This window comes from Dama dama, chromosome 3 (genome assembly GCF_033118175.1).
Source record: "Dama dama isolate Ldn47 chromosome 3, ASM3311817v1, whole genome shotgun sequence".
In the NCBI taxonomy this organism is placed as follows: domain Eukaryota; kingdom Metazoa; phylum Chordata; class Mammalia; order Artiodactyla; family Cervidae; genus Dama; species Dama dama.
Genome location: NC_083683.1, coordinates 43099615 through 43120088, shown reverse-complemented (window position 1 = coordinate 43120088; position 20474 = coordinate 43099615). Strand labels below are relative to the sequence as shown.

The 20474-nt window shown below is 39.6% G+C and overlaps 1 protein-coding gene across 3 annotated transcripts in view; it reads left to right on the top strand.

Moving 5' to 3' along the window:
• The first annotated feature begins 253 nt into the window (after positions 1 to 253).
• Positions 254 to 20474, top strand: part of SP1 (Sp1 transcription factor) — a 43028-nt gene continuing 22807 nt past the window's right edge. Inside the window, exons 1-3 of one of the 3 annotated variants that reach the window (XM_061126923.1) lie at positions 254 to 343; positions 1436 to 1590; positions 1916 to 3431. In XM_061126923.1, coding sequence (XP_060982906.1) covers positions 337 to 343; positions 1436 to 1590; positions 1916 to 3431 — 1678 coding nt within the window. In that variant the 5' untranslated portion in view covers positions 254 to 336. Of the gene's footprint in view, positions 344 to 872; positions 1248 to 1435; positions 1591 to 1915; positions 3432 to 20474 lie in introns of those variants that run through there. The other 2 variants (XM_061126914.1, XM_061126906.1) reach the window with 2 other exon arrangements.

The window sequence follows — 20474 nt, the reverse complement described above, 5'->3', positions numbered from 1 at the left end:
TCTTTCATTGGCCTCTAAAACTGAGAGGCCGATCTTTTGGGGCGGACACCACGCACGCAACTTTGTCTTACACGCCTTAGAGAGCAAGCGAGCCTTGGCATTGGGCAATCTGCTCGTCTTTCTTCTGCAAGTCCCTCCTATCTCCCTCCCTCATTGGGAGGGGCAGCAGTAAAGGGGCGGGGCCTAGGCCGGGCTTGTGGCGCGCTGCTCCCTCCTCCTTACCCCCCCCTCCCTGTCCGGTCCGGGTTCGCTTGCCTCGTCAGCGTCCGCGTTTTTCCTGGCCCCCCCCAACCCCCCCGGACAGGACCCCCTTGAGCTCGTCCCTCAGCTGCTACCATGAGCGGTAAGGATGAGTCCACTCCAAGCTTAGGGGTGGGAGGGGAGTGAGGGGGCGCGCGCGAGGGCCGACCGGGCGGTCCCCGCCGTGAGGGGGGGCGGGCGGGAGGCGGCGGCGGCGGCCTTGGTCCCGCCCGGGGCGGAGGGAAGGGAGGGAGAAGGGGCAGTGGCGGGGCCTCCGAGGAGGAGGAGGGGGATGGGCCACCCGCCCCGGGGGAGGGGGCAGCGTGGCCTCGCCCGCCCCCTGCCCGCCCCGGCCACGGGGGACGGGCCTTACCCCCCACTACTCGGCTGCCCGCCTGAGGCTCCTCCTGCCGGGGGCTGGAGCCGCGGGGGCGGCCCGAGCAGAGCAGGCCCCGCCCGGGCCAACCGCCTCCCTGGTCCGCCCTCTGGTCGCCGCCGGCCCCAAGGCCCTCCCCGCTTCCCCCTCTGCCGTAGATTACCCCTCCCCCCGTAAGTTACCCCTCCCCCCTACCGTCCCGCCCTTTCCACGCCCCACACCCCGAAACCGCCCTTTCCCTCTAGGGCCCGCCCTCTAGCCGCCCCGAATCGCTTGATTTCTAACCCCTGGACCTCTTTAGCCCCTTTTAGTATTTATAAATGTTTCCCCACTCAAACTTTTTATCTGTTCTTTTCCCCTTTCTCCTCCTTTCCTCTTGTTACTTTTTACACTTGAGTTTTTCTCTTTCTCCATTTCCTTTGACCCTAGTTTTTAGCAAACTTTCCATCCACCCACATGTTTTATGCCTTATCTATCCTTTTTTTCCCCCAGGTTACTTTTTCAACATGCCCACCGACCCTCGTATTTCCTGTACCAAAAGCACCTTTTCAGTGTTTTCTGAGTTTAATTTTGTGCAAAGGAGAATTGAGGTCCAGTTTTGGCATCAGTGAGCCTAGATCACATCCTACTGGTCTGCAACTGTTCCTTCTCCCCGAATCCTTTTTTTTTTTTTTTTTTAATACTGGCGCCTTTCACCTTCCTGTTAGTCATTTGTTTCATCACAGCCTCTTTTACCCATTCTCACTTTTACCTTTTGCTCTCTCCAATTTTAAAAGTTATTTAAAGTTTATTTAAAAGTTATTTTAAAATTCTTTTTAGACCAAGATCACTCCATGGATGAAATGACAGCCGTGGTGAAGATTGAAAAAGGAGTTGGTGGCAATAACGGGGGCAATGGAAATGGTAGTGGTGCCTTTTCTCAGGCTCGAAGCAGCAGCACAGGCAGTAGCAGCAGCAGCGGAGGAGGAGGGCAGGTAAGTGATGATCCTGACACAGTGGGGAAGGTGCTGAGAGGCTGTAAATATCCTTAGAGGACTGTCTTTTTACAGAAAAATTTTAAGGGAATGGCTAAACCATTTTATAGATAAGGAAGTAAGCACAGAGAGACAAGTGACTTGGAGATCCCCCTAAATGAGAGTTTCAACAGTATAGATAGATCCAACTTTTTGTTTGGTTGGGTTTTTCTTTTTTTTTTCCCCTTTTGCACTGTTACACTGTTTATTTTTTGTATACTGCCCCCTGGTCTGGCAAATGGGTATCACTAAAGTAACTCCTTTCCTCTCCCTTATTTCTGGCCAGGAATCCCAGCCATCCCCTTTGGCTCTGCTGGCAGCAACTTGCAGCAGAATTGAGTCACCCAATGAAAACAGCAACAACTCCCAGGGCCCAAGCCAGTCAGGGGGCACAGGTGAGCTTGACCTCACAGCCACACAACTTTCCCAGGGTGCCAATGGCTGGCAGATCATCTCTTCCTCCTCTGGGGCTACCCCTACCTCGAAGGAACAGAGTGGCAGCAGTACCAACGGCAACAATGGCAGTGAGTCTTCCAAGAATCGCACGGTCTCCGGTGGGCAGTATGTTGTGGCTGCCACCTCCAACCTTCAGAACCAGCAAGTCCTGACAGGACTACCTGGAGTGATGCCTAATATTCAGTATCAAGTAATCCCACAGTTCCAGACCGTTGATGGGCAACAGCTGCAGTTTGCTGCCACTGGGGCCCAAGTGCAGCAGGATGGTTCAGGTCAGATACAGATCATCCCAGGTGCAAACCAACAGATCATCACAAATCGAGGAAGTGGAGGCAACATCATTGCTGCTATGCCAAACCTACTCCAGCAGGCTGTCCCCCTTCAAGGCCTGGCTAATAATGTACTCTCAGGACAGACTCAGTATGTGACCAATGTACCAGTGGCCCTGAATGGGAATATTACCTTGCTACCTGTCAACAGCGTTTCTGCAGCTACCTTGACTCCTAGCTCTCAGGCAGTCACGATCAGCAGCTCTGGGTCCCAGGAGAGTGGCTCACAGCCTGTCACCTCAGGGACTGCCATCAGTTCTGCCAGTTTGGTATCTTCACAAGCCAGTTCCAGCTCCTTTTTCACCAATGCCAATAGCTACTCAACAACTACTACCACCAGCAACATGGGAATTATGAACTTTACCACCAGCGGATCAGCAGGGACCAACTCTCAGAGCCAGACACCACAGAGGGTCAGCGGGCTGCAGGGATCTGATACTCTGAACATCCAGCAGAACCAGACATCTGGAGGTTCACTGCAAGCAAGTCAACAAAAAGAGGGAGAGCAAAACCAGCAGACACAGCAACAACAACAAATTCTCATCCAGCCTCAACTGGTTCAAGGGGGACAGGCCCTGCAGGCCCTCCAAGCCGCCCCATTGTCAGGGCAGACCTTTACAACTCAAGCTATCTCCCAGGAAACCCTCCAGAACCTTCAGCTTCAGGCTGTTCCAAACTCTGGCCCCATCATCATCCGGACACCAACAGTGGGGCCCAATGGACAGGTCAGCTGGCAGACTCTTCAGCTGCAGAACCTCCAAGTTCAGAACCCACAAGCCCAGACAATCACCTTGGCCCCAATGCAGGGTGTTTCTTTGGGGCAGACCAGCAGCAGCAGTACCACCCTTACACCTATTGCCTCAGCTGCCTCCATCCCTGCTGGCACAGTCACTGTGAATGCTGCTCAGCTCTCCTCCATGCCTGGCCTCCAGACCATTAACCTCAGTGCGTTGGGTGCTTCAGGAATCCAGGTGCACCAGCTTCCAAGCCTGCCCTTGGCGATAGCAAATGCCTCAGGTAAGACTTGAAATCTTTTGCATTTATCTCTAGAGCTACTTAGCATCTTAGCTGAAACTGTTGAATAAAGAAGAGGGAGTAGAATCTTTTGAGGGCAATACTTCTGAGGGCAAGTCAGAGAAATAGCAATGAAGTCATTGGGAGCTGACTTAATGAAAACTTTCCCTCTTCAGGTAGTCTGTCCAGAAAGGAGCATTTCTGGGCAGTGTCCTTGGGGTCTCTACTTTCAGTGTCTGGTACTACAGTACAAGAGTGGGCAAACTTTTTCTGTAAAGGGCCAGATAGTAATTATTTTAGGCTTTGTGGGCCACATAAGTTCTCAGTTACCTGTACTTCTTTGTTTTTGCAACCTTTAAAAAATAGACAATATTTTTACCTTGAGGGCTTTATTTGGCTTGAGGGTTCTTCTTCTGTAGATAGAATGGATTATAAACTTATCTGTACACAGAAATACAGAACAGACTTTTGAACTCTGTGGGAGAATGTGAGGGAGGGATATTTCAAAAGAACAGCATGTATACTATCTATGGTGAAACAGATCACCAGCCCAGGTGGGTTGCATGAGACAAGTGCTCCGGCCTGGTGCACTGGGAAGACCCAGAGGAATCGGGTGGAGAGGGAGGTGGGAGGGGGGATCGGGATGGGGAATACGTGTAAATCCATGGCTGATTCATATCAATGTATGACAAAACCCACTGAAATGTTGTGAAGTGATTGGCCTCCAACTAATTAAAACAACAACAACAACAAAAAAAAAAGTAAAATAAACTTATCTGTAGGGCAGTTATTAAGTCATCAGATATTTCTCACAAACCACAAGCAGGGGAAAACTAATGGATTCCAAAGGACTTCAATAAAATAAGTTCCCTGGTTAATCTTTAGTTAACCAGAAGAGCCTACCCTTTGAGGTTTAATTTTTTCAACTTCTGCTTAGCTCGAAAGTATTAATGTGTATTTTTAATAAGCTTCCTAGGTGATTTTTTTTTTGTTTTGTTTTTGTTTCTTAAGCCTCCTAGGTAGTGATTCTAATACTTCTAGATTAGAGAGCCACTAGAAAGTGGCTGCTTTGAAAGTAGCATATGGTTGAAAGGTGGAAGAGAACAGAAGTGGGGCACAGAATGGAGTGGGGAGATGGAGTTGAGAGGAATTAGAAGTAAGAACTTCCAAGGGGAAAGAGAAGAGTTGTCAAGGAGGTGTATATATTGAAATGTGTGTTGAACCAGTTGACACCACTATTCAGTCATTTATTTTGAACTGTATTTTACTAGTATTGGTTAATTTGAAATTTAAAACCTCTATTTAAAATGGTGAGAATTTATTTAGAGTTTATCATTTTAAATTTCATGGTGATAGAACTAATCTTTAATGAAGCACATTAGGATATATATGCATCTTTATATTCTGGCATGATATATAGAAATTATGATGAGAAGTAGTTTAATACCACTGAACTTCTGTTGGTGTATCTGTGCATTTGTTAATTGTTTACTTTTATTATAAAGAGTTCTCATTCTATTTAGATTGGTTCTTATGTAAGAGAGGGTAACAAATAGGCAACCATATTTCCTGCCTCCTGCAGTTTAGGAAAATCTGTGATGGGGAGGTCTGCTCAAGTTCAGTACTTTCTTACAGTCTTGTAGTAGTATGTTTAAAATTACTGCATTTTGAGCCTTAACAGACAGAAATTTTCTTAGTGAATTGGAGATCTTAACATAGAAGGTTAGAGCTGAAAGAGACCTTAGGAATCATCTCATACTTCTGCCTTATTTTCCAGATAAGGACTTTGAGATACTGGGAAGCACATATGTTATGAGACAGACTACTTGCTGTTAGTTCTAGTCTGGAGCATTCATTACCTATTAACTTTAACTTGGGACAAGAGACTTCATGTTTTAACTTGGGACATCCTTTAGATTGTTAAAAATCTTTTGGATAAGATATCTTTTGTTACTTTGAAATTTAAGGCTGTAGAACTGGCAAATGTTTATAGGCTAAAAATTATGTGAGTAAAAACGGGAAAAGTTTAATAAAAACTGAACCTAACAGCTTGGAAAATTAGACATTTTCTGGGTAATCTACATTTGTGTGTGTGTTTTCTCTTTGCTCTTAAGTTATTGAGATTGTTGTAGATAGTATTAATTTGGATCCTTGCAATGTGTAAACGGTTTATAACTCGAGCTCTAAGGAACAGTTATGAGATACTTTCATTGCTAAATCATGGTCTGGGGAAGTCTGCCATTTAGTTTGTCATAGGATAGGGCTACCTTCTTAGCTGTTGTTGATGGTCTCTGAGCTCTAGAAAATGCATGCCTTTCTATAAGATAGTAGCTGCTTGACATTCACTAAGAAGAGAATGAAGCTCTGAAAGGCCATTTTGTGAGAGTTGAGATTGCTTTATTAATAGTGGTTTTTGAAGATATGTGTTTCCTCCTTTCTAGTTAGTCATAGTTGTGCAATATTTTTTCCCCTTCAGTTGATCTGACTTCAGTCTTAATGAAAGATAATGCAGTCATTTCCTGGAAGCTTAGTGCTCTTTAGTTGTTGCCTGGCTGCTACAAAGTCTCTCATTTTACCCCTTTTTCTGGTATATAGTTATTTTATTAGAAAAACTCAGCCTCTTGGCAGTATGATGTAGTGGAAAGAGCCATGAATATGAACTCATGTTGTAAGATAGGTAATAGATAGCACTCTGCAAAGGGAGACATTATTTTTATTTATTTATTTTTTTTCTTTTTCCTTTTTTTTTTTTTTGAGACATTATTTTTAAATGGTTGTGGAAGACTGCAGCTTCTATGTCACTTAATAGATTTAGTCTTTTTTTTTTTTTTTTGGCCCTACCGCATGGCTTCTCATAAGATGCTAGTTCCCTGAATAGGGATTGAACCTTTACACCCCCACCCCCCACCTCTAGCAGTGAAATCAGAGTCCCAGCCACTCGACTGCCAGGGAATTCCCACATTTATCATTTTTAAGTCATCTTTTAAAACTTTTCTAAGTTCTCTTGTTGACTTTTATTATGTTTATTTGTTTGCTTGAATATACAGGCAAAGGCACAAACTTAGACCCCAAATCAGGCACCCATCTCTGTATTCCTGTTTTTCACAACTCTGCCACTGGTGGGTGGTAGTGAAGAATGGACCACCCAGTAATGTGGAATGATCTATGGGCTCTTAGTTTTTGTTTTTATTTTTTAAGTGAGCAGCTTTTCCTTTTTTTTTTTTTAAATTAACACTGTCCCCTTTATCCTTTTATCAACACTCTTTCCTCTCCTTTGGTAGTTACACGCTCAGATCTCGGTTTGGGGTTTTTTTGTTTTGCTTATTTTAAAGCTTCAGGCTTCAGATTTTTTTCTCAGCCCTGGCTAAGTTCAGAAAACTCTTCCCCAAGGTTGAGGAGGGGCCAGTTTTGAAAGACTTAGTTTGGATGACTTCGTGGGAGTTCTGCCTAATAAAGAGTGCAGGACTGGGCTTTGGCAAGAGAATAAAACATATTTCCTTGATGGCTATAATTCACTCAAGAAGCAAATTTCAGACACTAAAAATAAAAATTTCACATCTGCTCAGTTTTATTGGGGTCAGGAAAATGTCTCCTCTTAGAAGTTAAGTTGAATGCGATACCAGAGTTGGTTTGCCAACAGTGTCGCTAAACTTGGGGTCAGATTGCTGAGACCTATTTTGTTAACAGAGTTGTATTTTAGACTAGTCCATTTGAGCATAAGTGTTAAGTAGGTTTAGATGGTTTAAATGTGTCCAGAATTGTTATTCTAGTGCAAAGGGTCATACAAGAAAATTTTCTATTTTAAAATAATATACTTTTATTGACTATAACATCAAATGTTTCAGCATCATTTGCTTTTTTTAGTACAATTTTATAAGTGTGTTTTAAATGAAATACACTTATAAAAAGATCTCCTTTAAAGATCTCCTTTAAAATCTAGGTGCTTGATTGATTTGGAAAGACTGAGAAGACAGTCTTGAGACTTTTTCAGTTGCTCCTATTTATTTATTCCAGTGGCTTTCTGTCAATGATGTCATTGTTAAATCACGTTGTATTGTGTAATTTGGTCCTTTTAGTTCTTAATTAAATAACAAGAGCACAAGGGTGCCTAGTGTTTTGGAAAAATTTAGTATCTGTTCTGTTCTCAGATCTCCTTTTCCCTTTAATTATTCTACATATAAATGTATATATGTTATTCTAGCATATAAATGTTGGCACTAAAAATGTAGTTCTGTTCATTTCTTGGTTCTAATTGTTTTGTTTTCCCTCCTTGAAAATATTTTAAATGTAAGAGGAACACCTGTAGAAAAGCTGTATTACATAATGTTTTGTAAGTTACTGATTTGGGTAAACATTAATAGATAATAATTAGTTGAAATTTTTCAGTTTGCCATTTAATTGAAAAACAAGCATATTTTTCATATTTCTTTTGGAAGGTATGTCAAAATAGTATTATCCCTAACATTTAACCTTATTATACTAGATCTGCAGCGCTGACGCATTATTTAAAAGGTATATGTCCACACTGTGACTACATTGTTAATGCCTTGCTAGGTTTTAAGAATTGGTCCCTTTAGAAGACCCTGAAAAAGTTTCTGAAGAAAGTTTTTTTCCTTCAGAATTGGTTGCAAATCTGGACTATAATTTGAATTTGTACTTCTGCTCCAGTGCTTTTTAAACTCTGGCAATATTACTTGTTTGACAAGTTTGGGTGTACCTACCTGATTTACTCTGAATCTTTCTCACCCTATATCTATGTACAAAATTAATAATTTAATGTGTACACAATAAATAATAAAAATATAAAATACCCAGGTCAAGACAAAGACGTGCCCTTTTTGAGATGAGAGAATCAGTTAAAAATCTACGTGTTTGAGGGAGTTCCCTGGAGGTCCAGTGGTTAGTACTCAGGGCTTTCACTGCTGTGGGCCTGTGTTCAATCACTGGTCGTGCTTCGAGGTGCAGCCAAACCAAAACTAAAGCAAAGCAAAAAAATCTGCATTTCTGAGAAAAAAAATTTTTAATGGTTTTCATAGTAAATCAAGTGTCTGCTGCAAGTAATCCAGATAAGGTTAAATGCTATTGAGATGGAGCTTTCCAGATTATTCCATGTGTTCTTCATTAACTTGACACTGTTTGGATTGCTTAGAAGTTATAGCTCTTTGCAAACATATTATAATTAAACCGGACTCTCCATGTTAATAGCAGTTAAACTGAGGATTGCTGGAGTTGGAAACCTCATCCCCTCTAGTACTCTCCTTTTGACAGCCTAAGGTGTAGAAAGATTCAGTGACTTGTCAGAGGTCATTGACAAAATTTACAGTGACAGATCTTTTGACTTCAGATCAGTATCATTTCCACTACACTACTACTCTCTTGTAGAAAAATGGATTTGAAAAAAAAAAAGAAAGAAAAGTGGATTTGTTTTTTGACCCAGTTCAGTTATTTTGAAGAGTTAAATTTGTAACTTAAGACAAAAAATAGAAAAAAAAAGAAGCAAAAAGCATGGTTAAATCAACAGCCTTTTTTTTTTTTTCCAACAGTCTTTTTATAAACTTTGTTATGGATCAGAATTTGTTATAACCAGATCTATTAATTTGAATTTATTTAATTGAATGAAATGTAAATAATCAATGATATGATGAGTACGTTAAGGAAGGAAGGAGCAAGATGGTAAAAGAGAAGTCAGAGATTTTCATAATCAGTTTTTTGAAAGCGTGAAGGTCCGCTGTGTTATATGGGCGTGAGAATATTATTCTGGTGGCTCAGTAAAGAATATGCCTGCAATATGGGAGCCCTGCATTCGATCCCTGGGTTGGGAAGATCCCCTGGAGGAGGGCATGGCAACCCACTCCAGTATTCTTGCCTGGAGAATCTCCATGGACAGAGGATTCTGGTGGCCTGCATACGGTCGATTGGGTCACAGAGAGTCAACACGACTGAGCGACTAAGCACAACACAGCACATTCCCCAACCTCCTTTTTCCCTCCTGCTAGGAAGATGTGATATGTTTCCCTGATCCTAATTTTTTCCTTGATGCACTTGAGACATTTTTATAGCAAACTTTCTCTTTATTGTCCCTATTCTTTTCCATTTTATTCTGAAAATTTCCTTTCGGTGTCTTCCTTCTACTCCCATATTTCTGATTAAATAGTATATGCATATCTCTTGATGTACTAGGGGATATGATTTAACAACCTTTTTTTTTTTTAAATAAAATTATGTATTTTTAGCTGTGCTGGTTGCTGTGCGTGGGGTTTCTCTAGTTGCGGCAAGTGGGGCTACTCAAGTTGCTGTGTGCAGGCTTATTGTGGTGGCTTCTCTTGTTGCAGAGCATGTGTTCTAGGGTTCAGGGGCTCAGTGGTTGTGGTGCATGGTCTTAGTTGCCCCTCAGCATGTGGAATCTAGTTCCCCAAGAGATTGAACCCATGTCCCCTGTGTTGGCAGGCCGATTCTTAACTACTGGACCACCAGGGAAGTCCTAAAGAAACCTTTGAGAAACTGTATAGGGCCTGATTTTGTCCAGGCCCTAGATAGACAATGCATAATATTTCTTAACAGTTACTGATGGTACATCTGAAAGTAATCTGCTTAGGATTCTTTGGCAGTTTCTTGCACTTGTAAAGAAAAATGTACTTTAAATGTATACAGACCACTTGTCTTTTTTTTTTTTTTTTGAATCTTTATTCATCCCATTTGTCTTAAAGAAGGTAAAAAGCCTGTAACTCTGAAAACTGTATTTGGAAATTTTTTATATCATTGAGAAATTTTTTTTGCTTCTTTTGGTATTCTTTTAAAAGATTATCTGTTGGCATTATTACGTTTTGAATGGCCTCCTTATTTATCCTTAAATGCTGTTAAGAAATGCAATAATACTCATGGTTCAGTTAACTTACATAGGCATTTACTGAACACCAGTATACTTAGTAATGTTAACTGCTCCCTACAGGCTTAAGAATTAGATGCAAAAGTGTTAAGTGGAAGTGGGTTCTAATTTTTGATGCTTCGTTCATAGACAAGTTTAATGAAATTTATTGAGCATTTATTGTATGTCAAAAGTGTTAGGTTCTTGGAACTCATTGAAACAGGTGCTGTTGTCCCTTGACTTCTTGGAGCTCCAGTTGCTGTTGTGCTGCAGTTACCTGCATATAGTGCATTTTAGGGGGGACCAGTTCAGAATCTACCTGCAGTGTGGGAGACCTGGATTTGATCCCTGCGTTGGGAAGATCCCCTGGAGAGGCAACCCACTCCAGTATTCTTGCCTGACAGAGGAGCCTGGTGGGCTGCAGTCCTTGGGATCACAAAGAGTTGGATACGTCTGAACAACTAACCACACATACAGTTTTTACAACTAATCCTGAGAGTTATAGCAAAATATATAAGATAATAGGGCCCCACAGTATTTTGGATTTAAATTAGTCTCCTTGTACTGTGTCATATATTGTCAGCTTGTTAATTTTTAATTAAAAATGTTGTCATGCCCTTTAAATACTTAAACTTTTTGCCTATAATTTTGGCTCAAGTTTGTAAAAGCAGACGCATGGCAAGAGGGAAGAGATTTGTATAAATTTTGTGATGTACTTAATGATATTTTTCTTTGGTCACTATTAAATCCCTGGCATTTATGTAGTTTTAGGGAAAAATTGTTTAAGATGAAAGAATATGCAAAGCAATATAGTTTTTTTTCTAAACTGATTTTTTTTTTTTTCTTATTTGTCTGTGTCAGATCTTAGTTGAGTCATGTGGGATCTTTTGTTGAGGTGCACAGACTCTCTAATTGTGGTGCATGGGCTCAGTAGATGTGGCAGATGGGCTCTGTCATCGTAGTGCTTGGGATCATTGCTCCGTGGCCTGTGGGATCTTAGTTCCCCAACCAGGGATCAGATCCGTTTTCCTTGAGTTGCAAGGCGGGTTCTTAACCACTGGACCACCAGGGAAGTCCCTAAGTAATTATTTTTAGATGTGGTAAAAATCACATAACATAAAATTTACCATCTTAACCTTTTTAAGTGAACAGGTCAGTAGTGTTAGGTATACTCATGTTATGCAACAGGTCTCCAAAACTTTTTCATCTTAAAAATCTAAACACTGTCTATACCTCTGAAGGTATTTATTTCCCCTCCTTTCCCAGACCTTTGCAGCCATTATTCTACTTTGTATTTCTGTGAATTTGACTACTAATGTATACCATACAAGTGGAATCATACAGTATTTGTCTTTTTGCAACAAGCTTATTTCATTTAGCATAATGTCTCGTAAGCTCATCCACTTTGCAGTATGTGACAGGATTTCCTTCCTTTTTAAAAAAATTCATTTATTTATCTATTAATATTTATTTATTTAGCTCCTCCAGGTCTTCATTGGAGCACACGATATCTTTAGTGATAGTATGTGAGCTCTTAGTCGCAGCACATGGGATCTAGTTCCCTGACCAGGGATTGAATCTGGGCCCCCTTTAGTGGAAGCAGAGAGTCTTAACTTTGGAACCTCTTGGGAAGTCCCAAGCGTACTTTTAAAGATAAATCATTCTTAGGTAACTGGTTATTGCTTACCTTTTAATTTTGATTCCTTATACACAAATGACCACAGAAAGCAAAGATGGCTTATTGCTGGCAAGCATTTCCCTTCTTGAAATTGATTCATTGACCCCTGTGAGCCCCAGAAAATGACAATTGTCCTTTTATCCCATATGGGATATCCTCCTCTTTAGCTCATATAGAGTTTTAGGAAATTGTAGCATGGCCAGGTATCTTGGTGTAGTGGTAATTAATCTTTTAGTCAAATACCTGATCAGAGCTGTCTTAAAGCACTAACATATGATGACATTGTATTATTTTTAACTGAAATGTGAAATTCAGATGCATCCAGACTTTAATTACTAATAGGTCTTTGATTTATTCCTGAAAGCATCATGATGACTAATTAATTTAAGTTTTAAAATTTTATTAGAATAACCAGGATAGAGGTATTATAAAATATTACTCTATTACATTATCCAGATGTGTCTTACCGTTAAAATTTAAGAACTGGGCATTTAAAATTTTAAGAAATAGGCACATGCAATAGAGATTATATGAAACAGGCACCTTCATTTCCAGTACTACTTTCTTAGTATTGAAAATTATTACTCCATGGACTGTTTCAATCATTGCTTTGCTTGCAAAGGAATTTGATGCTATTTAAAGTGGTACTGGGGCTTCCCTGGTGGCTCAGTGGTAAAGAATCCCCCTGTCAATGTAGTGGACACAGGTTCCATCCCTGATCCAGGGGGGATCCCACATGCTAAGCTCATGTGACACAACTATTGAGCATGTGCTCTAGAGCCCAGGAGCCACAACTACTGAGCCCATGTGCCACAACTACTGAAGCCCACTTGCCCTAGAGCCTGTGCTATAATAAATAAATAAAGATTTATTAAATGAATAAATATTTAATAAATAAAAGTGGTACTGGGACTTCCCTGGTGGTCCAGAGGCTAGTACTCTACATTCCCAGGACAGGGAGCCCAAGTTCAATCTGTGGTTGGGGACTAGATCCCACATGCCACAACTAAAGATCCCATGTGACATAACTTAAGACTCAGAACAGCCAAATAAATATTTTTTTAAAATATTAAAATAAAAGTGGTACCAACCAAGAGATTTGTCCATTTCCAAAAAGCTAAGCATCAAACTTACAGCAGACTTTTTTTTTTAGCCCCATAAAACCTCAGTATTATAGATAACTTTGTCCAGAATGATTCTCTTGATGACAGTGTCACAAAGGATTACTAATGTTGCATCATCTGAAAACCCCCTCATAAAAGGAAGACATCCTGGGGCCACTGTAGAGGATTGTTTGGACCAACTTGGCATTGTGCTCAGCGTGGTCTACGGTATTATACATAGAAGAAACCAAAATTTTGGGTTGACCAAAAAGTTTGTTCGGGTTTTTCCATAAGATGTGATGGAAGAACCTGAACAAACTTTGGCCAACCCAATTAAAGGTTATGTTTGGAAAGCATAAGCTTCTGTTCAGAAGTCAGGTTTAGAGGTTTTTTCTAGTTCTGGTTCAAACAGCACTATCAGGCCCTTGCAGTTGCATTCTGAAACCTGAAATGGAAGTTGATGATTAAACCTACTGCTGCACTTGAATAGGTGTGTTTATGAATGAGTCATATTGTGTCATGTCTCCTGTTTTCTTATATCCCCTCCCCACTACCCCTATTTCTATTCCCAACCTCCTGTGAGACATTGGTACTATGAGCAAACTCAGGTGCTTGCTAAAGAGAACTCTTGTTGTTGTTGTTGTTATGCAGCTGTTAGGAGGGAAAATGAAATGACTCTTTGAAAGTACAATATAAAAATCCACAAAATTATTGCGAGATTGGGAACAGTTGTTGGAGAGTTATTCTGTTTAGTTAGTACTATTGTGGATGAGAAATAGATGACTGACTGTAAGTGGGATCTTAGAGCCAGAATACTGTGGGGTTGTGTTTTAAATGTTGTTTTTGCATATGATCACATCTCACATCCTGTGTCGTATAAGGGGAAACAGTTTAGCTGGATGAAATAAGTCCAGTTCTGAAACTAGCAGTAATTGAAGATCCTTTGTGAAAGAAAAAGTGTGTCCTGAGTGAGATACTTAGTATAGACAGGGGAGTGACATACTAGGATTCAAATCATAGCTTTGCTTCTTAACTGGCTGCGTGACTGAGGGGAAGTTCTTCATCCTCTCTGTACAAGAAAAGGGTCAGTATAGTATTTAACCCCATAGAATTACTAGGATTAAATGAGGGCAATAACATAATATTGATCCTCAACACACATTAGTGCCCATAGCTCAATAGAAGTTCTGTCCTACCATTCAGTTAAAAGTAGGATTTTGATTACTTAGCTGAAGGCTGCTCTTTCAAGTTGTGTCTAAGATCTTTGCATTCTTTCTTGCCCATTATATTTCTTGCCCATTGGTGTAGTCATTAAACTACAACAACTGCCAAAGGAAGTAAAAGTCCAGCCAGTATGCTTTGTTCTTTCATAAACCATTCTAGTAAAAACAGTAGTTGGATTACCCATGAATTTTCTGTTTCTTTATCTCTTGTTGGCTCGGTTATAAACTTGGTGCAGATTGTTTGCTAGAAAAACATTCTTGATGAACACTTTGTTGACTCTCCACCTAATGATAATTAGGTTTCTTAATTTTTGTTTCAGTGAGTTATTTTTCTGTCCCTGTGTTCTTGAGTTGTTTGGTTTTCTGTATGTTAAAACAATTTTATTTTTTCCTTTTCTAGAACTTGGTTTTACTAAATCATTGTTTTACTTTCTTTTTTACTCTCAGCTAATTCCTGTCTCACCTATCTCACCCCCAAACCCCAAAAAGGCCCAGCCCTTCAAAAATGATTAAGAAATGATTTAGGACATCTAGGCAGGTTTAAAGGATAATACAATGGATTTTTTTTTAACCTATATCCCAGTTCACAAAATGATATATTACAAATATTAAAGCTCACAAAATTTGCGCTCTTAAAATTTTTAAAAATTGCTGTTAATTGTGTGGTTTTATCAATTAATGATTGTTTTGATTGTGTGTGTGTAAACTCACTTGTTTTAATCTTCTGGTGCAAAAGGAGAGTAGAAAATTGAGAAAAATTGGTTAGGGCTGAACCGACTTAAGTTAGTGATTTTGGAATTTCTTGACTTCTGTTCATCTATAGAGCAAGGATGATGATTATATTCTTCTCACTTCTTTGTGGTAATGTAGATTTTTTTTTTTTTCTGCACCTACCTGTCTTGGTAATGTAGATTCTTACATGTACAAATACATCCAGATATCTGAGACATTTGGTAGCTATTCTTTGTATAGTTTTAGGTATGTCAGTGTTTTAGATCTTAAATGCCTACAGGAACAGGGCAGGAACCACCTCTGTTTTTCTTTATACAGAGCATGTTTGGTAGCACAAACCTATGGGTACAGAATAACTTATCTAATGGGAAAACACTGGTTGCTCACAAAGGACTGCTATGTAAATTACAGTTCAGTATGGAAAATGGGAAAGTTCAAAGCATTCACTTTATAGAGATCTCTAGAGCTAAAATGAGAAAACTTGTTCATTCACTTAGTCACGTCTAACTCTTTGCAACTCCATGGAGGGCTTCCCGCATAGCTCAGTCAGTAAAGAATCTGCCTGCAATGCAGGAGACCCGGGTTTGATTCCTGGGTCGGGAAGATCCCCTGGAGAAGGAAATGGCAACCCACTCCAGTGTTATTGCCCGGAGAATCCCATGGACAGAGGAGCCTGGCAGGCTACAGTCCATGGGGTCGCAAGAGTCGGACACGAAAAAAAAAAAAATAGTCGGACACGACTTAGCGACTAAAGAGAGAGAGAGGGGACTGCATGCAGCATGCCAAGCTTCCCTGTCCTTCACTTACTCCTGGAGTTTGCTCAAACTCATGTCCATTGAGTGGGTGATGCTGCTCTCCGACCTTCTCATTCTCTGTCACCCCCTTCTCCTCCTGCCCTCAATCTTTCTCAGCATCAGGGTCTTTTCCAATGAGTCAACTCTACACATCAGTTGGCCAAAGTATTGGAGCTTTAGCATCAGTCCTTCTAATGAATATTCAGGGTTGATTTCCTTTAGGATTGACTGGTTTGATCTTTTTGCAGTCCAAGGGACTCTGAAGAGTCTTCTCCAGCACCACAATTCAAAAGCATCAATTCTTTGGTCCTGGTCCTCAGCCTTCTTTAGGGTCCAACTCTCACATCCATACATGACTACTGGAAAAACCATGGCTTTTGACTATACATACGTTAGTCAGCAAAGTGATGTCTCTGCTTTATAATAAACCATCTAGGTTTGTCATAGCTTTCCTTATAAGGAGCAAGCATCTTTTAATTTTATGGCTGCAGTCACCATCCATAGTGATTTTGGAGCCCAAGAAAAAAAAATCTGTCACTGTTTCCTGTTTTCTCATTCTGTTTGCCATGAAATGATAGGACCAGATGCCATATCTTAGTTTTTTGAATGTTGAGGTTTAATCCAGCTTTTCACTCTCATCAAGAGGCTCTTTAGTTCCTCTTCACTTTTTGCCATTAGAATGGTTATCATCTACACATCTGAGGTTGTTGATATTTCTCCCGGCAATCTTGATTCCAGCTTGTGTTTCATCCAACCTGACATTTTGCATGATATACTCTACATAGAAGTTAAATAAGCAGGGTGACAATTTACAGTGTTGACGTACTCTGTACAAATTTTGAACCAGTCCATTGTTCCATGTCCAGTCCTAACTGGTAAGGTGGTTTGGTATTCCCATCTCTTTTTTTAAGAGTTTTCCAAAGTTTGTTGTGATCCACATGACTTTATTCATGTAGTCAATGAAGCAGAAGTAGACGTTTTTCTGGAATTCCTTTGCTTTCTCTATGATCCAGCAAATGTTGGCAATTTGATCTCTGATTCATCTACCTCTTCTAAATCGAGTTTGTACATCTGGAAGTTCTCAGCTCACTTGCTGTTGAAACCTAGCTTGAAAGATTTTAAGCATTACCTTTGATGTAGGAAAAAATATTTTTAATTCAATTTTTTATTTTTGGCCATGCTGCTCAGTTTGTGGGATCTTAGTTCTCCAACCAGAAACTCAACCCATGCTAAGGCCATGAAAGCTTGGAATCTTAACCACTAGGCCACCAGGACACTCCCTAAATATATATATATATATTTTTTTTCCCCCCCCTAAATATGTTTTTAAGTAACTTGTTTAAGTGGTACTGGTGAAAGCATTAAACAATAAAAATAATTCAGAAAGTAAAGTAAAAATTAATTGAACTTTAACTATGCAAAGATAATCATTGTTGAAATTTTCGTGCTCATCCTTCCAGCCATATTTTTGTACCTTTGTGTACAATTTACAAAGAAGTCTATATATTGTTTTATTAATACTAAAATAGTATTATACTCTTTACAGTGCTTCATAATATTATTGTTACTGAACAGTATATTGTATACATTTTTCATAAATAACAAATATCATCATCATTTTAAATAATTGTCTGGAAATTTCATGGTATGTTAGTACTAGGATATGCTTAACTCTACTGATGTACTTTTTTTCCACCCTAAAATTTCATTGTTACAAGTAATGCTGTGATGAACATCACTGTTTATACTTTTTAGATTAAAATTTTATTGAGTGAGTGATTGTATTCCTAGGTATATTTCTAAGAGAAATGAAAACATACATCCACACAGAAATGTATGAAAACACATCCACACAGAAATAGCAGCACTGTTCATTATAGCTGAAAGGTGGAAACAACCTGAATGTGCAGTGGGTAAACATAAGTAACATATCCATTTGATGAAGTATTATTCAGCCAATAATACTGGTTTATGTGTGTTAATATATAGTGGCTATATTGCAGCCTTATTGCTTTCAGTAATTTTTAGTGATTTTCCAGGTATATTGTCATCTACAAATAATTTTACCTACTCCTTGCTAATATTTACACCTCATTTCATTCTTGTTAAATAACAGTCACAATAGTAGGGATCCTTGTTTTATATTTCACTTCCAGAGGAGTGATTTTAAATTACTGCGTAATATTTTATCAAGTTGTTTGCCACAGCTTATTTCTCTTTTGTTGTATTAAATACTCAAGTAGTTTCAAGATTTCTTTATTTTTAATATAGAATATAATAGAGCATACAGTTTTCTCATTTGAAGTCATTTTCTTAGAATAAGAATACTCAGGAGTATGTTTGCTGATTGGTTCATATACATAATCAATATTAAAAGAACAGAGAACAGAAAGCTCAAAATATATTAAGTAAAATGCCATAGTAAGCAAAAGTGGAAGGAAACCTTTTAGGAAAAGGAGTACATAGATGCATAAATGAGCATCGGTATATTTTCATGGAGTAGCTTTTCTGTCTTTTTTCCTTTTCTCATACTGTCATTGACAGTTTAAAACTGTGATGTGTTTCTGTAACACTGGGGCTTTTAGTACTTATCTAGTAATCTGGACAAATTAAGATGAAGGGAAATTTAGTTATATTAAAAGTTACCTTGTAGTTTATGGTGGGGGAGTGTTAAAATATCAGCTGTACTACATCATATTACATAATTATACTGTGGGCATTACTCATGTGTAAACTTAGCCCTATCATTAAAAGGTCCCCAACATGTAAGTGCCTATTTACATGTTCACTTCAGGCATCTCAGAATAGTATGGATCCAGAGTTACTTTTTTTTTTCGTGGCTGTGCCATGTAGCATGTAGAATATTAGTTCCCCGACCAGGGATCCAGCCTGCACCCCCTGCCCTGAAAGTGCAGTGTCTTAATCACTGGGCCATCAGGAGTCGTCTAAAGAGTTACTTCTTAATATTGGTTCAGATTTTTATGCTTAATGCTACTGTATTATGATTACAAATTTGTAAAGGTTATTTGTACAGATAAATAGTAATTGAGGGGAAGATGGAGAAAGATAATAATTTGTTGGGATGGTAGAATTTTGGATATATTCACCCCCTTTTTTGGAGAAGGAAATGGCAACCCACTCTAGTATTCTTGCCTAAAGAATTCCATGGACAGAGGAGCCTGGTGGGCTACAGTCCATGGGGTCGCAGAGAGTCAGACACAACTAAGTGACTAAACGACCACCACCACCACTGTTAATGGTACTTTATTATTACTATTCTACTTATATTTTTAAGAATCTTATTCATTGGGGGAAAGGATTGTTGGGTAGTTCGGGATTGACATGTACACACTGCTATATTTATCTGTCTTATAATGTATTTGTTATTTTTGGTCGTGCTGCGTCTTCATTGCCTGCATGTGGGCTTTTCTCTGGTTGCTCAGAACAGGTGCTACTCTCTAGTTGTGGTGCGCACACTTCTAATCCTGGTGTCTCCTGTTGCAGAGCAGAGGCTCTCAGCACACAGGAGTCAGTAGTTGCCACACGTGGACTTCAGCAGTTGTGGCTTGTGGGCCTTAGAACTTGAGCTCAGTAGTTGTGGCACATGGCTTACTTGCTCTGCAGCATGTGGAATCTTCCCGTAGCAGGGATCAAACCCATGTCCCCTTCATTGGCAGGTGGGTTCTTACCCACTACGCCACCAGGGAAGTCCCACAGTGCTGTATTTAAAATAGATAACCAAGGACATCCTTGGTGGTCCAGTGGTTAAGACTGCGTTTCCACTGAGGAGGCTGGGAATTCAATCCCTGGTCAGGGAACTAAGTTCCCACATGCCATGTGGCACAGCCGAAAATAAATAAATAAATCACCAACAAGGACCTACTCTATAGCATAGGGAACTCTGCTCAATATTATGTAACAACCTAAATGAGAGAAGAATTTGAAAAAGAATAGATGGGTGTATATGTAAACTGTATCAGTTGCTGTACACCTGAAACTGTCAAAACTGTTCATCAACTATACTCCAGGGTAAAATAAAAAGTTAAAAAAAAAGAGTTTTCTTAGAATGTGGTGGTGGTGGTTTAGTTGCTACATTGTGTCCCACTCTTTTGTAACCCTGTGAACTGTAGCCCGCCAGGCTTCTCTGTCCATGGGATTTCCCAGGCAAGAGTACTGGAGTGGGTTGCCATTTCCTCCTCCAGGGGATCCTGGTAGATAGCCACTGTTATTAATTTTTCTTCGGGACCCACTAGAGAAATTAATTTGGTCTTGTTACCGAGAGCCTCTAGGGTATTTGAGTATGAAGTACTTCTCTTTACTGTATATATCTGTGCTTTGCTTCAGCATTCTTTCATGCTCTTATCATCACACAGCATCTCCTTGCTATATTTTATCTAGGAAATTTTCTGAAAACATGAAATTTTATCCACACTTTTTCTTTTCAAAACTACACTGTGCATTCGGAACAGTTATTTTTGCATTACTAATCAACCCCAAGCGATTTTTAATGGTAATTAATGAAGTACGTATAATTTGAAGACTTCAATATGATTATCCTTTTTCAGTGGTAAATCCAGTGAGTAGAAACAAAATGTTAGATTAGTATGCATTTTATTCTTTGCTTTACAGTATTTTATTGTTGCTATTTTAA